Here is a 15,669-nt window from a genome sequence, read left to right as displayed (position 1 = left end):
ACTTTGTAAGTATTGTCCCATTGCATCTTCCCCAAATGAGGTATGTACTGTATTATCCCCATTTCACAGGGAAGGAAACTAAGGTTGAAGCAAGTTACATGACCTGTCCAGGCCTCAATGGTAATAAATGGTAGAACTTAAGTCCCAGGAGTCTGGGAACAACCAAACATAAGGAAAGGGCAAAGGAGGCAGAGGCAGAAAAACAAGAAGCTCCCAAAGTGGGTGACTTTAGAGGAGGGAGGTGGCAAAGCAGCCAAGGGGCTGAGCTCTGGGCAGGAAAGGAAGGAGACTAAGCCTCGGGAGGGGCCCCAGGATGGCAGCAGAGGGGAAGACATTTCCCAGGAGCCACGAAGGCTGAAAGCAAACTGTGGGCTGATGGGGAATGAATGGGAGATGAGGAAGTGTAGACATGGAGAACATGGATGCCTTTACCAAGAAGACGGGCTGTAAAATAAAGATCAACAGTAACAAACCCCTTCAACGTGTAATTTCATTGTTAGGCCAAACTGGAAGAGAGCCAAAAGCCACCAGGAGCCCAGTCCAAATGTCACCTGCCCACCACACACAGCAGGCTTCCTGTGGTATGAACTATTTACCCCAATCAGCCTCTTCCCCAGAGCAAACGCCTACCCTGTTGGTATATTTGTAATCCCTTTCCTGCTTGCCAAGGTGCTGGAAGTAATTGTGCAGGTATGAGCTGGCCAGCCATTGTGCAGTAACCCTCTATGCAGACACAGAATGTCCTGAGCACACCAGGAACTGCAGACGCCAGTGCCCCACATGACTTCTAGAACTTCCAAATGCCCACTGACAACATCCTCCATAAATGCCCCATGAGAGCAATGCATTTTTGCCTTGGAAACCCCTTTTATATAATCCAGTCTCTCCCAGATCCCTGACCTGAGGGATCAAGGAGAGTTGGTTTGTTTTTAGAAAGCAGCTATTCTTGACAAAACGCACACAAAGATTGGCAGCTAGATGCATTCCAGGGCCCCCATGAGAGGCTTACTCCTCTCCTTTCAACTCCCCTACTTTCAAAGCAAGATGTAGTTTGGGGACAAAATCAGGGAAAGGAGAAACAGGATTTCTTCTCTCCCCGCCACCCGCCATCAGGCTACCAGACTTTTTAAGGGTAGAGGTATGCTCAGATTTTCTCTGAGGGGTTAAATATACAAAAAATACTTCATAAGCATCCAACGGGATAATTATAAATTACTGAAGAAAAGCTTTTCTTTCTTCAATCCTCATAGCCCTCTTCAAAGAAATCCACAGAGCTGGAAAAATATAGGAGACAAAAGAGGTAAAGACGAATCTAGGGCGAAAACGAAGTGGAAACTTCCCAGCCATGTTCTTGAATGCTAAGTTGAGCCCTGATTCAACAAACACTTTGAATGTGATTCCTAAAATCAATCTTTTCTTTTTCATTTAAAAAAACAATGCCTACAGGCTCACATTTTATAGAACAGTGGTGAAAGAGAATTGAAAATACAATTCAAACATATTTTACACCTAACTGAAAAGAACAAACATTTAGAGAAGTGAAAGTCACTGAAATAGGCCTCCCCTGTGCTTTTCTTCAAAGATTTGCTGATGTCGGCTTAGAAGTGAGTTAGAGAAAGGATTAAATACAAAGGAGGGGAGGGGTTCTCTCATCAGCCACCCATGAGAATTGGGAGTTTCGGGCTCAGGCCAGAGAGGCGACTGCCCCTGCCTGGGGACCTCCACCTTGGCCACCTTTTTCCACCTGCACAGCCCTTTCCCACATCAAACTGCACTTAGGAAGGTCAATAATGGTGCCGGTGGTCACATATTCCCTAACATTCCTGGGTTCAGTTGCTGCTATGTCTTTTTAGATGCTAATTTTATGCTTCACTCAAAGGTTTTCCAAAGAAAGAGGCTTTTAAGTAATGAAAGAATGAATGGGGTTTAAAGCCCTGGCAAGCTGATACTGATCAGTCTCTGGAAAGGTACAAAGCACGCTGTAGAACGGGTTTGGCATGTTTGCAACAGAGGAGGCCTCACTGCCACAGGAAACTTAGCAAGCGCCCATTTCCCAGTAGAGTTTATTTATCTCAAAAGATTTCTTCCCTGTCCAGGTATTATTACCACAGGAGACTGGGAAGAATCACCAGATGAAAATGCCTACATTTAAATACTTAAGGTTCCTTGCAAAGCAAGGAAGGTTTTCTATGATTGAATTTCATATATTAGTTTCATTGTAGAACGATTTTTAACCAGTCTTGTCTGAGACTCAGAATTTTGGTTGACTTTTTTATACTTAAATTTACCATGGAATTTTCTTTCCATTTGTAAGATTTAAGTGTTTAACAAGTACTTGCTGGTAAAGGGGCTAACAAAAGCACCGATGAGTCACACTAGAACTGTTTACACACTAAAAGGCTGAGACGAGGGAAGCGCAGGGAGGGATATTCTCTGGGGAAAAGAGAGAGGCTAAGATGTGCCACCCCTCGGCTGAGCAGATGGACAGCACTACTGCTGCTGTCCCAGCCACCACGGAAGCGCAGACACCCGCTTCGAGTGGTTTCTTATCTTCACTTCTTCCTCTTAAAAAAAAAAAAATCAAATATACACAAAGGCAAAAAAAGTAACACAACCAGCACCTTTTACTCCCCCCACACCCAGCTTAATAAATAAAACATGATAAAAAGTTTCCAGCACAACCCTAACCCTAATCTAATCTCTTCCCTCCCTTCAAGTAACAATTCCTACCCTAAACTGATTATTCTCATTTCCACGGACTTCTTTTTTTCTTTTTTTTGAGACGGAGTTTTGCTCTTTGATCCAGGCTGGAGTGCAGCGGCGGGATCTCAGCTCACTGCAACCTCCGCCCCCATCCCCCCACCATCCCCGGGGTTCAAGTGATTCTCCTGCCTCAGCCTCCCAAGTAGCTGGGATTATAGGCGCCCGCCACCACACCCGGCTAATTTCTGTATTTTTAGGGGAGACGGGGTTTCGCCAGGTTGTCCATACTGGTCTCCAACTCCTGACCTCAGATGATCCACCCGCCTCGGCCTCCGAAAGTGCTGGGATTACAGGCGGGAGACATCGCGCCCGGCCCACGGACCTCTTTTATAACATATGTAAACATCGCTGAACACTATGTAGGTGTAGGTGTTAAACTGCGCTTTTTTTTTTTTTTTTTTTTTTTTTTTTTTTTGAGACGGAGTCTCGCTCTGCTGCCACACTGGAGTGCAGTGGCACCATCTCGGCTCACTGCAACCCTCCGCCTCCCGGGTTCAAGCGATCTTCCCCTCAGCCTCCCCAATAGCTGGGACTACAGGCGCCCGCCAGCACGCCCAGCTAATTTTTGTATTTTTAGTAGAGACGGGGTTTCACCGTGTTGGCCATAATGGTCTCTCTCTCTTTTTTTTTTTTTGAAATGGAGTCTCGTTCTGTCGCCCAGGCTGGAGTGCAGTGGCACGATCTCGGCTCACTGCAAGCTCCGCCTCCTGGGTTCACACCATTCTCCTGCCTCAGCCTCCCGAGTAGCTGGGACTATAGGCACCCGCCACCATGCCGGGCTAATTTTTTGTATTTTTTTAGTGGAGACAGGTTTCACCGTGTTAGCCAGGATGGTCTCGATCTCCTGACCTCGTGACCTGCCCGACTCGGCCTCCGAGTGCTGGGATTACAGGCGTGAGCCACCGTGCCTGGCCTATACTGCACATTTTTAAGCTTTATATGCCCAAAGGTGTGTGGAGTCATAAGCAAATATTTTTTGTGGGGGCGCCTGTCTATATAAACAATTTGAGTTGCCCAAACCTGTATATTTGTACCATTCTGGCAGCCCAATCTTGTGCTATGCCACCTGCCAACAGGAACACCAGCCAACTGCACCAGCCAACAGGAGCAATCTGCTCACAGTTCTTCCTGGAACCAAGATTTGGCACACAAAGGCACAGCCCAGGGCTGCTAGGGGCATCTGGTCAACCCTAGGCACTGCGCAAAGGGTGGAGAGGAAGGCTAGTCATCTAAGTCTCTGGCCAAGCTCTGCCCTAGCTCCTGAGATGTAGGACCCGCGACAGGGGCTCCATTGGCACCAGTCTAGGACCAGTACCAGTATACCACATGTGTACTTCTGAAGTTCACATTTACCATTCAACATTGTGTGAATTATCCATGTTGACAACCACAGCTCTAGCTCATTCACTTTCACTGTTATTTAGCATTCCATTATATAGACAACAATTTATTTATTCATTCTTCTGATAATGGACATTTTGCTTGTTTCCAATCTCCTACTATAAAAGAATTCAAGTGGTGTCATTCACGTGGGCTAATACCCGAGCTTCGTTGTCCCACGCCAAGGAAATCAAGGACGCCACATATGGAGTGAAGTTAACAGTGGTGGTTTAATAGGCGAAAGAAAGAGAAATGCTCTCTCCTGCAGATAGAGGGGGTCCAGAGCGGGTCTTCAGGTCCGCAGTGAAGTGCAGGAGGTTTTATAGATGAGCTTGAGGAGGCGGTGTCTGATTTACCAAGGGCACAAAAGATTGGTTAAACCAGTTGTGCCATTTGCATACCGCACGAAGAACTGGTTAGGAGTGGGTGTGCCATTTGCATAGTGTGCAAAGAAGCTGGCTGCCCCACCCTAACCTTTTACTATGCAGATGGGTTCTCTAGTGGCCAGTGCCATGTTGCCTGCTTCTTTACTGCACACGTGGTGACAAAGAAAAGGGAAGATGGAGTCTCCATATTGAATATACCTGGTCCTGAGGTAGCCTTTTCCTGTTGGCACAGCTGCCAGCATTCACCCATGTAAGCTTCCAGCTTGCTTATCTGTGTTTGCAGCTTGATTTTACAGGCTGCTCTTTGTTAGAAAAGAAATGATTTGGGGGCTGCTTTTTGTTTAAAAGGCAGCCTTACCAAGGACTCCTTTAACCTATCTGCCTAAATAATTTCTTTTTAGCTCCTGTATCAGCATGATACATTAGATATTCTTCGACATGTCTCCTGCCATGTGCAAGGGCTTGTCTGCCGTGCATACCTAAAAGGGGAATTATTGAATCTTATCATATGTGTATTTTCAACTTTATTACATATTTTCAACTTATTCTACCAAGCGATTACCAATTTATATGATCATTACTGTAAATTGTTTCATAGCCACATCAATTGTTGGTATTATCACCCTGAAATAATCAAACAGGTTAGAATCTAATTTTAAAAGAGTTTATTCAAATGCAAAGTTTGAGAATAGTCCACCAGGAAACCAACTCTAAGGAATGGAGTTGGCAGTTCAAAGTAGGAAAGTTAAGGTTTCATTTATATAGGGAGAGACAGAGTAGACTTAGCAAGATTACAACAGTTTTCATACAAGGTGGTACACAGTTATAGCACTTTGATTGATGGTAGGCAGTGTTTGTGGGAATGCTACATTTAACATTTTTTTTATATCTATAAAGGGTATAATAGTGATGGGTTTGTCATCTGCGATCAGCAAAGCAGGACAACAAAGGGGACATTAATCAATAACAAAGGCCATTTAATTAGGAAAGCAGGAGGTTGTTGTTCCTGGTGTCATTTAATTGTCTCTAGTTATTATACAGAACAAGAAAAATAAGAAAGTAAGTTAATCCATAATCTGAGAAACAGAAGTTGTAATCATATATGATCTGAGTCAAGACTCAGATCACAGTCACATCTCTCTCAATGCTTAAAGTGTTTTGGGATTCCAACAGCTTTTAAGCTATATATATTTATATATATATATAATATATTTATTTATTTATATATATAATATATTTATTTATTTATATATATAATATATATATTTATTTTCACATTATCATCAGATTTAAAATTTTAGCCAAGCCGAAGGGTGTGAAACAGTATTTCACTATGGTTTTAATGTCCATTTTCCTGATTACTAGTAACTTTTTCTATGTTAATTTACTATTTTGTTTTTTCCTTTAGGGAATTGCCTGTCTTTTTTATTGGGTTGTCTGTCTTTTTAATAGTAGGTCTCCATATATTTTGGATACTTTATAAAATCTACTACTAATATCTATGAGCAAAATATATTGCATATATCTTGTGTTAGTCCATTTGTTCTTTTAAGAACACCTGAGACTGGGTGATTTATAAAAAACCAGGGCCGGGCGCGGTGGCTCAAGCCTGTAATCCCAGCACTTTGGGAGGCCGAGACGGGCGGATCACGAGGTCAGGAGATCGAGACCATCCTGGCTAACACGGTGAAACCCCGTCTCTACTAAAAAAAATACAAAAAGCTAGCCGGGCGAGGTGGCGGGCGTCTGTAGTCCCAGCTACTCTGGAGGCTGAGGCAGGAGAATGGCGTAAACCCGGAAGGCGGAGCGTGCAGTGAGCTGAGATCCGGCCACTGCACTCCAGCCCGGGCGACAGAGCGAGACTCCGTCTCAAAAAAAAAAAAAAAAAAAAAAAAAAAACCAGAAGTGTGTCTGGGCCAATGGTTCTGCAGGCTATACAAGCATGGCACCAACATCTGCTCAGCTTCTGGTGAGGCCTCAGGAAGCTTACAATCATGGCAGAAGGTAAAAGAGGAGCAGGCAATATCAAATGGCAAGAGCAGGAGAAAGAAAGATGGTGGGGGTGGGTTCAACACTCTAAACAACTAGATCTCACATGAACTAAGAGTGAGAACTCACTTATCACCAAGGGGATGATGCTAAACCATTCATGAGGGATCGTCCCCATGATCCAGTCACCTCCCACCAGGCCCCACCTCCAACATGGGAATCGAATTTCAACCTGAGATTTGGTGGGAAAAAGACATTCAAACTATATGATACCTTCTCAGAGGCAATAGCTTATTTTTTTACTGTTTGTGTCTTTGGAGCACAGTTTTAAAATTTAATATCAGTGAGGTTATCAAATTGTTATTTATACTTTACACTTTTTGTTACTTATAAGAGATCTTTCCCTAACCTGAGATCATAAGCATTTTTTTCTAAAAGTGCAAAACTTTTATCTTTCCTGTTTAGATCTTCAGCCAGCCCTGGAATTGATTTTTGTTTATAATGTGAACATTCAGCCTTATTTTTTTCCCACATGAGTAACCAATTGTCTGGACACCATTCTTTGCCACTGATCTTCCATGACACTCTGATGTTTTTCAGTTTCTATACAGGCATGGGCATTTTTCTGTGCTTTCTGCTCTAAAGCATTTATCTATTTTTCTGTGCCTTCATCAATACCACTCTGAATTATTAGACCTTTATAATAAGTAGTTACACCTGGTAAACCCAAACATTGTGCGTCTTTGAAACTAGTTATTCTTGTCTATGTTTTTCTACTGAAATGTAAAACCAGCTTGTCAAGGTCCAAGAAAAATCCTGTTTGAATTTTAATTAGAATTGCAATTCAATTACAAATGAATTCACAGATTAATTTAGAGAACTGACATCTGTATGAAATTGTGTCTTCCTATCTACTTGCCTGGAATATATTTTTTCATCCTCTTTCAACATTTTGTTATCTCTTATAAATAGCATATAGGTAGACTTGTCAAAAATCAACCTGAAAATCTCTTTGTCTCCGCATTTTGCAGATGTTACTCTTCCACTGACTTCTTGCTTCCATTGTTAATGTTGAGAAATCTGCTGTTAATCTTACTGTTGTGCCTTCGTAAGTCATTTGTCTTTTCCCTGTGGCTGCCCACAGTTCTCTTTTTCTTTAGTGACCTCGGTATCACTATAATGTGTTAAGGTGTTCATTTGTTTTAGTTATTCAGCTTGGGATTCGCTATTATTTCTGAATCTAAGGATATGCAATTTTCAGCAATTCTGAAAAACTCACAGACATTATCTTGTTGAAAATCACCTTTCACCTGTTCTTTCTGTTCTCTCCTTATTAAATTTTTAATTAGAAGCAGGTTAGATCCCCTCATTCTATCTTCCATGTCTCTTAACTGCTGCCATTTCCCCATCATTTTGTCTGTCCATGCTGTGTTCTAGAAAATTTTTTCAGCTTTAATCCAGTTAATGCCATATCAATTCTTTCTTTAGCTATGTCAAATCTACTATTCATTTATTGGTTTGTTGGGATTTTAAAATATATTTTTCTTTCTTAGAAGTTCTATTTAGTGCTTTTTAAAATCTGCCTAAAACTGATCTGTGCTATTAGAGGTGGCCAGGCACAGTGACTCATGCCTGTAATCCCAGCACTTTGGGAGGCTGAGGCAGGCAGATCACAAGGTCAGGAGATTGAGACCATCCTGGCTAACATGGTGAAACCAAGTCTCTACTAAAAATACAAAAAAGTAGCCGGGCATGGTGGCGGGCACCTGTAGTCCCAGCTACTACGGAGGCTGAGGCAGGAGAATGGTGTGAGCCTGGGAGGTGGAGCTTGCAATGAGCCGAGATCATGCCACTGCACTCTAGCCTGGGTGACAAAGTAAGACTCGGTCTCAAAAAAAAAAAAAAAAAAAAATACTGATCTGTGCTACTAGAGGTTAGGATAGTACTTACCCTTGTGAGGGGTATGGGTAATGACTGGAAGAAAACATGGGGACGGCGGACCTGAGGATCTTAGTAATATTTTAGGTTTTTTTATGGGTGCTAGTTAGATGTGTTCCAATTGTGAAAATCCATCAAGCTATATGCTTATAATTTGTATATTTTTTGCATGTATATGATTATATTATATAATATCTCTTGCTCTTTTCTTATATTTTTAAATGTAATCAAACATTTTAGGCATATTTGTTTTATATTATGCATTTGATAAACCCATTATCTTAAGTTCTTAGGAGTTCTTGCTGACTCTTATGGTAGCTTGTTTCTTCATGTATTTTTTTTTAATTTGGAGTGAAAGTTTATGTTCAGCTGGGACTTATCTGTGGGAATTCTCTAAGGTCTAGGTTGAGACTGTGTCCCTCCAGGAAGGATCTGCATTGCTTCTGTCAGATGTCCAGAACTGGAACCAACTCGGGATCATAGAATTAACTTCTAAAACCACTCGGTGTAGATTCAAATCCCAGATCCAAAACCCCTTTGAGTGAAGATGTGAAGTTATACATCTGTGGAAGCTGCTTTTTTTCTCCACACAGGGCACAGGCAAAGATAAGTTTTTTTTGTTATTTCTCTTTGCTAAAAGTCAGATTTTGTTTCCTTTATTCAATCCATTTTTTCCTTAAGGATGTAGCTTTTTGAGTGTCTTGGTACTATATGGAGTTTTCAGTTTCAACTCCCTAATTTGCAACCCCTTTGCCCCCACCAAGGCATTATCTACCAGGCAGAGATGCCAGTTCAGCATCCAGGTCATCAAGACTGACAAATATCCCTGGCACAGCAGTGTCTTCAATATTAGTTTACAACTCCAGTTTCGTTCCACTGTGACCACTGGGAATTTCCTTGATATTCTTCTGATCTGCTATAAGTATGTAAAAACATATTTGTTACATTAAAGCTCAGATTTTGAGGTATTTTACATTTGGTCTATTTTCACTTTTGTTGTTGTTTGTCTGTTGTGATGGTAGCAGAGGTTCCATAACAGTAGCTTAGTGTGTCTTGGGAGCAGGGCACAGAGCACTGGTTTTTGCTGTGAAGCTCTAGCAGACCTAGCAAGGAACAGTCTAGTATCTAGAATGAAGCTGCCTAGAGCAGAAGTAGCAGCTTTCCTGAGCCACTAGTTCTAGGGTGCGGTTCTCAGAGTCATTCTTGGAAGCCCAGCATAGATCCTGCTCCTCCAGTCCTTTCAGTGATTTTGTAAAAAGCTAATTTCCTTTGACAAAGCTCCTTCTCCTTAAAATAAGAAGAGTGGTTTCTGTTATCTACAACTAAATCCTGCCTTACACAGACATCAAAAGTCTAAAGACAAAAGAAATGATTAATAAATGTAAAAAGTTTTAACCAAATTTGTCAGTGAATAAATACAAATTACAACAAGATTTTTAAAAGTTTTTCCATTTATTATTTTTAGAAGAGATATTTCCACTTGTAACATTAGCAAAATTCAAAATATAATAACCAGGCCGGGCGCAGTGGCTCACGCCTGTAATCCCAGCACTTTGGGAGGCCTAGGTGGATGGATCACCTGAGGTCAGGAGTTTGAGACCAGCCTGACCAACATAGCGAAACCCCATCTCTACTAAAAATATAAAAATTAGCCAGGGTGGTGGTGGGCGCCTGTAATCACAGCTACTTGGGAGGCTGAGGCAGGAGAATTGCTTGAACCTGGGAGGCGGAGGTTTCAGTGAGCCGAGATCACGTCATTGCGCTTCAGCCTGGGTGACAAGAGCGAAACTCCATCTCAAAAAAATATATATATATGTGTGTGTGTATGTGTGTGTGTATACACATATATATAAATACACATATACACACACACACACACACATATATATATATAAAATAACCAGTGATGGTAAAAACTTGAGGAAGCAGAGACACTCTCCTCCACTGCTGCCGATAAAATTAGCACAAGTTTTCTCAATAACAAAGTTTTAAAAATGCATACAACCTTTGACCTAGTGATTCTATTCCCAAAAGTTTATTCTAAAGGAATAATTAAGGATCTGTAGTAAGACTTTATGGTGAGAGTGTTCAGTGAATTACTGTCTATAATTTTTTTAATGAAGTTAACTCATGTCTTACTTGTTCCTGCTGGTATAATAAAATATCACAGGCAGGGTACATTATAAATAATGTAAGTTGGCAGGGCATGATGGCTCACACCTGTAATCCCAGCACTTTGAGAGGCCGAGGTAGGAGGATCACTTGAGGTCAGGAGTTCGAGACAAGCCTGACCAACATGATGAAACTCCGTCTCTACTAAAAATACAAAATTAGCTGGTGTAGGGGCACACGCCTGTAATCCCAGCGGGAGGCTGAGGCAGGAGAATCACTTGAATTCAGGAGGCGGAGATTGCCGTGAGCCGAGACTGCACCATTGCACTCCAGCCTGGGCAACAAGAGCAAAACTCTGTCTCAACGCGGAGCTTGCAGTGAGCTGAGATCCGGCCACTGCACTCAAGCCTGAGCGACAGAGCGAGACTCCGTCTCAAAAAACAAAAAAAACTCTGTCTCAAAAAAAGAAAAAATAATCATATAAGTTGACTTCTCACAGTTGTGGTGTTTGGAAAGTCTAAGATCAAGGCACTAGCAGATGCCAAGATGGCACCTTGCTGCTGTGCCCTCACATGGTTTGAAGGGACAAAGGCTGTATCTTCATATGGTGTAAAGGGAAAAAGGGCAAAGGGACCCTTGAACTTCTTTTATAAGGGCACTAATCCTACTCATGAGAGCAGAGCACTCATGACTTAATCACTTCCCCAAAAGCCCCACCTCTTAAAACTATCCCATTGGGTATAAGCTTTTAGTGTATGAACTTTGGAGAGACACAAACATTCAAACCATAGCCCCTCACATTGAACAGCTAAAGGCTGGTCTAATACAGTATGGCACATGCATAAAATACAAAATTATACAGATTTTTAAAAACCTGTAGTAGAGAAGATAGAGCACAATTCGTCCCCCTTGCTGGAACATCAAATTTTAACAACCATCTGCACACAAAAAAGCACCGTCACAAGAACCAAAAGTCAGGGAAGCAATCACAGTACCTGGTTTTAACTTCATATCGCTAAAAGGGCCATGGAAGAGGCTCAGAGAGAGTCTTGAATCACTGACGCCACCCCTCTCCCACCCCCGGCAGCAGCCATATGGCACAGAGAGAGGATCTGTGCACTTTGGGGAAGGGAGAACACAGCAACTAGGGGACTTCACACTGAACTCAGTACTGCCACATCACAAAAGAGAATAAAACTGTGCTGGGCTCAGCCAGTGTCTGAGCATGGAGGGAGCATTTGCACCAGCCCTAGCCAGAGGGGAATTGCCCATCCCAGTGGTTGGAACCTGAGTTTTTTGGCAGTCTCCAAAAAACTGCGGGCTGAAGTGCTCTGTGCTCCTAGGTACCACCTAGGCCACAATGGGGTAGAGCAACGAGCAGGCTCCTGAAGTTTCCAAGTCCAGGCCTAGGCTCTTGGACATTTCTGGACCTGTCCTGGGCCAGAGGGGTACCCACTGCCCTGAAGGGTGAGTCCCAGGCCTGGCAGCATTCACCACAAGCTGACAGACGAGCCCTTGGGCTTTAGGTGAATATCTGCGGTTGACTGGCAGAACCCGCTCTGGACCAGTGGTGGTGGTGGCCACATGGAGAGGCTCCTCTCCCTGTGAAAAGGGCAGGGAAGCGTGAGAAGGACTTCGTATTGTCGTTTGAGTGCCAGCCTAGCCACAGGAGAACAGAACACCAGGTAAATTGCTAAGGTTTTTTACTCCTATCCCTGGCTCCCAGACAGCATCGCTGGACATGCCCAGGGCCTGGGGGAACTTGCTGCCCCGAAGGGAAGGGTCTTGGGCAAGGTCCGGTGCTGTACTGACTTCAGGTCTGACCCAATGTAGCCCCAGTGGTGATGGCCACAGGGGTGCCTGCATCACCACACTCCCAGTTCCACTTGACTCATCACAGAGTGAGAAACACATGTGTTTGGTAAAAAATAAGGGAAAAGAAAAAGAGTCTCTGCCTGGTAACCCAGAGAATTTTTCTGGATTTTGTCCAGGACCACCAAGGTGGTATCTTTCTGAGTCTGCAAAAACTACTACATTATTGGGCTTGGGGCCTAAGTCCCTTCAAATAACTGGGAAGCCTTCCCAAGGAGGACGGGCACAAACAAGCCCAGACTGTGAAGGCTACAATAAATACCTAATTCTTCAATGCCCAGACACCAACAAAAATCTACAAGCATCAGCACCATCCAGGAAAACACAACCTTCCCAAATGAACTATATAAGTCAGCAGGGACCAATCCTGAATAAACAGAGAAATATGACCTTAAAGACAGAATTCAAAATAGCTGTTTTGAAACTTAAAGAAATTCAAAATAACACAGAAAAGGAATTCTATCACATAAATTTAACAAGGAGGATGAAATACTTTAAAAGAATCAAGAAATTCTAGAGTTGAAAAATACAATTGACATGCTGAAGAATGCATCCGTCTCTTAATAGCAGAATTAATCAAGCAGAAGAATTAGTGAGCTTGAAGACAGGCTATTTGAAAATACACAGTCAGATAACACAGAGACAAAAGAAAACAGAATAAAAGGCCAGGTGCAGTGGCTCATGCCTGTAATCCCAGCACTTTGGGAGGTCGAGGTGGGCGGATCATGAGGTCAAGAGTTTGAGACCAGCCTGGCCAACATACTGAAACTCCATCTTTACTAAAAATACAACAATTAGCCAGAGACATGGTGGCACATGCCTATAGTCCAAGCTACTCGGGAGGCTGAGGCAGGGGGATTGCTTGAACCTGGGAGGCGGAGGTTGCAGTGAGTTGAGATTGTGCCACCACACTCCAGCCTGGGTGACAGAGTGAGACTCCGTCTCAAAAAAAAAAAAAAAAAAAAGAATAAAAAACAATGAAGTATGCCTACCAGATCTAGAAAACAGCTTCAAAGGGGCAAATCTAAGTTATAGGCCTTAAAGAGGAGGTAGAGGAAGAGCTAGTGGTAGAATATTTATTCAAAGGGATAATAACAGACAACTTCCCAAACCTACAGAAAGATATCAACATTCAAATACAAGAAGGTTATAGAACAGCAAGCAGATTTAACCCAAAGAAGACTACTTCACAGTATTTAATAATCTAACTCCCAAATAATCAAGAATAAAGAAAGGATCCTAAAAAAAGGAAGAAAAACAAACAAACAACAACAACAACAAAAATCAGTAACATACAGTGGAGCTCCAGTCTGGCAGCAGACTTTTCAGTGGAAACATTACAGGCCAGGCAAGAATGGCATGATATATTTAAAGTGCTAAAGGAAAAACTTTCTTTTTCTTTTTTTTTTGAGATGGCGTCTCACTGTGTCCCCCAGGCTGGAGTACAGTTGTGCGATCTTGGCTCACTGCAAGCTCCGCCGCCTCCCAGGTTCACGCCATTCTCCTGCTTCAGCCTCCTGAGTAGCTGGGACTACAGGCACCCACCACCATGCCCAGCTCATTTTTTTTTTTTTTTTTTTTTTTTTTTTTTTGTATTTTTAGTAGAGACAGGGTTTCACCGTGTTAGCCAGGATGGTCTTGATCTCCTGACCTCATGATCCACCCGCCTTGGCCTCCCAAAGTGCTGGGATTACAGGCGTGAGCCACCACACCCGGCCAGGAAAAATTTTTTATAATAGTATTTCCAGTGAAAATATCCTTCGAGCATGAAGGAAAAGTAAAGACATTCACAGACAAAAGCTGAGGGATTACATCAACACACTTGTCCTATAAGAAATGCTAAAGGGATTTTTTCGATCTAGAAGAAAAAGATGTTAATGAGCATAAAGGAATCATCTGAAGGTAAAAATCTCACTGGGAATAGTAGGCACATAGAAAAACACAGAATAATGTAACGCTGAAATTGTGATGCATGAACTACTCATCTTAAGTAGAAAGACTAAATGATGAACCAATCAAAAATAACTACAACTTTTCAAGGCACAGAAAGTACAATAAGCCATAAAGGAAAATAACAAAAAGTTAAAAAGCAGGGGGTTGGCCAGGCATGGGGGCTCACGTCTATAATCCCAGCACTTTGGGAGGCTGAGGTGGGCAGATCTCGAGGTCAGGAGTTCGAGACCAGCCTGGACAACACAGTGAAACCCCATTTCTACTAAAAATACAAAAAGTAGCCAGGTATGGTGGAGGGCACCTGTAATCCTAGCTACTCAGGAGGCTGAGGCAGGAGAATCATTTGAACCCAGAAGGCGGAGGTTGCAGCAAGCCAAGATCGCAGCACTGTACACCAGCCCAGGCAACAGTGCGAGACAGTACAAGACTCCGTCTCAAACAAAACAAAACAAAACAAAACAAAACAAAGCAGGGGGATGAAGTTAAACTGTAGAGTTTTTGGGTTTTTTTGTTTTTTTGGTTTTTTTTTTTTTGAGATGGAGTCTTGCTCTGTCACACACGCTGGAAGGCAGTGGCACGATCTCAGCGCACTGCAACGTCTACCTCCCAGTTTCAAGCGATTCTCCTGCCTCAGCCTCCTGAGTAGCTGGGATTACAGGCACATGCCACCACGCCTGGCTAATTTTTGTATTTTTAGTAGAGATGGAGTTTCACCATGTTGGCCAGGCTGATCTTGAATTCCTGACCTCGTGATCTGCCCACCTCGGCCTTCCAAAGTGCTGGGATTACAGGGGTGAGCCACCACACCCAGCCTAAACTGTAGAGTTTATATTAGAATGTATTTGCATGTTTGTTTTTGCAATAGGTGTTATCATCAGTTTTAAAATAATGGGCTATAATATAGTATTTGCAAGCCTCATGGTAACTTCAAATCAAAAAACATACAACGGATATACAAAAAGTAAAAAGCAAAAAATTGAAGTGCATCACCAGAGAAAATCACCTTCACTAAAATAAAGATAGGAAGAAAAGAACAAAGAAGATGGCAAAACAACCAGAAAACAAGTAACAAAATGATAGGAGTATAATCCCTACTTATCAATAACATTGAATTTTTTTTTTTTTTTTTTTTTTTTTTTTTTTGAGGTGGAGTCCCGCCCTGTCACCCAGGCTGGAATTGCAGTGGTGCAATGTGGGCTCACTGCAACCAACCTCTGCCTCCTGAACTCAAACCATTCTCATGCCTCAGCCTCCTGAGTAGCTGGGATTATAGGCG

The 15,669-nt window shown here is 42.5% G+C and overlaps 1 protein-coding gene across 3 annotated transcripts in view; it reads right to left on the bottom strand.

Annotated features, from left to right (window-relative positions):
- Window positions 1-2,179: 2,179 nt before the first annotated feature.
- LOC115896948 (putative uncharacterized protein C6orf99) overlaps window positions 2,180-15,669 on the bottom strand; it is a 42,438-nt gene continuing 28,948 nt past the window's right edge. For all 3 annotated transcript variants that reach the window (XR_004056895.1, XM_030929154.1, XM_030929155.1), the window contains one exon: window positions 2,180-2,564. Coding sequence is in view for 2 of the 3 variants with exons in the window: in XM_030929154.1 (XP_030785014.1) it covers window positions 2,393-2,564 (172 nt within the window). In the remaining variant the exon portion in view is untranslated. The remainder of the gene's footprint in view (window positions 2,565-15,669) is intronic.

The sequence above is a fragment of the Rhinopithecus roxellana genome, chromosome 4 (genome assembly GCF_007565055.1).
Source record: "Rhinopithecus roxellana isolate Shanxi Qingling chromosome 4, ASM756505v1, whole genome shotgun sequence".
Taxonomy (NCBI): Eukaryota; Metazoa; Chordata; class Mammalia; order Primates; family Cercopithecidae; genus Rhinopithecus; species Rhinopithecus roxellana.
The sequence above is the reverse complement of the archived record's forward strand: the minus strand, read 5'-3'. Positions and strand labels throughout refer to the sequence as shown.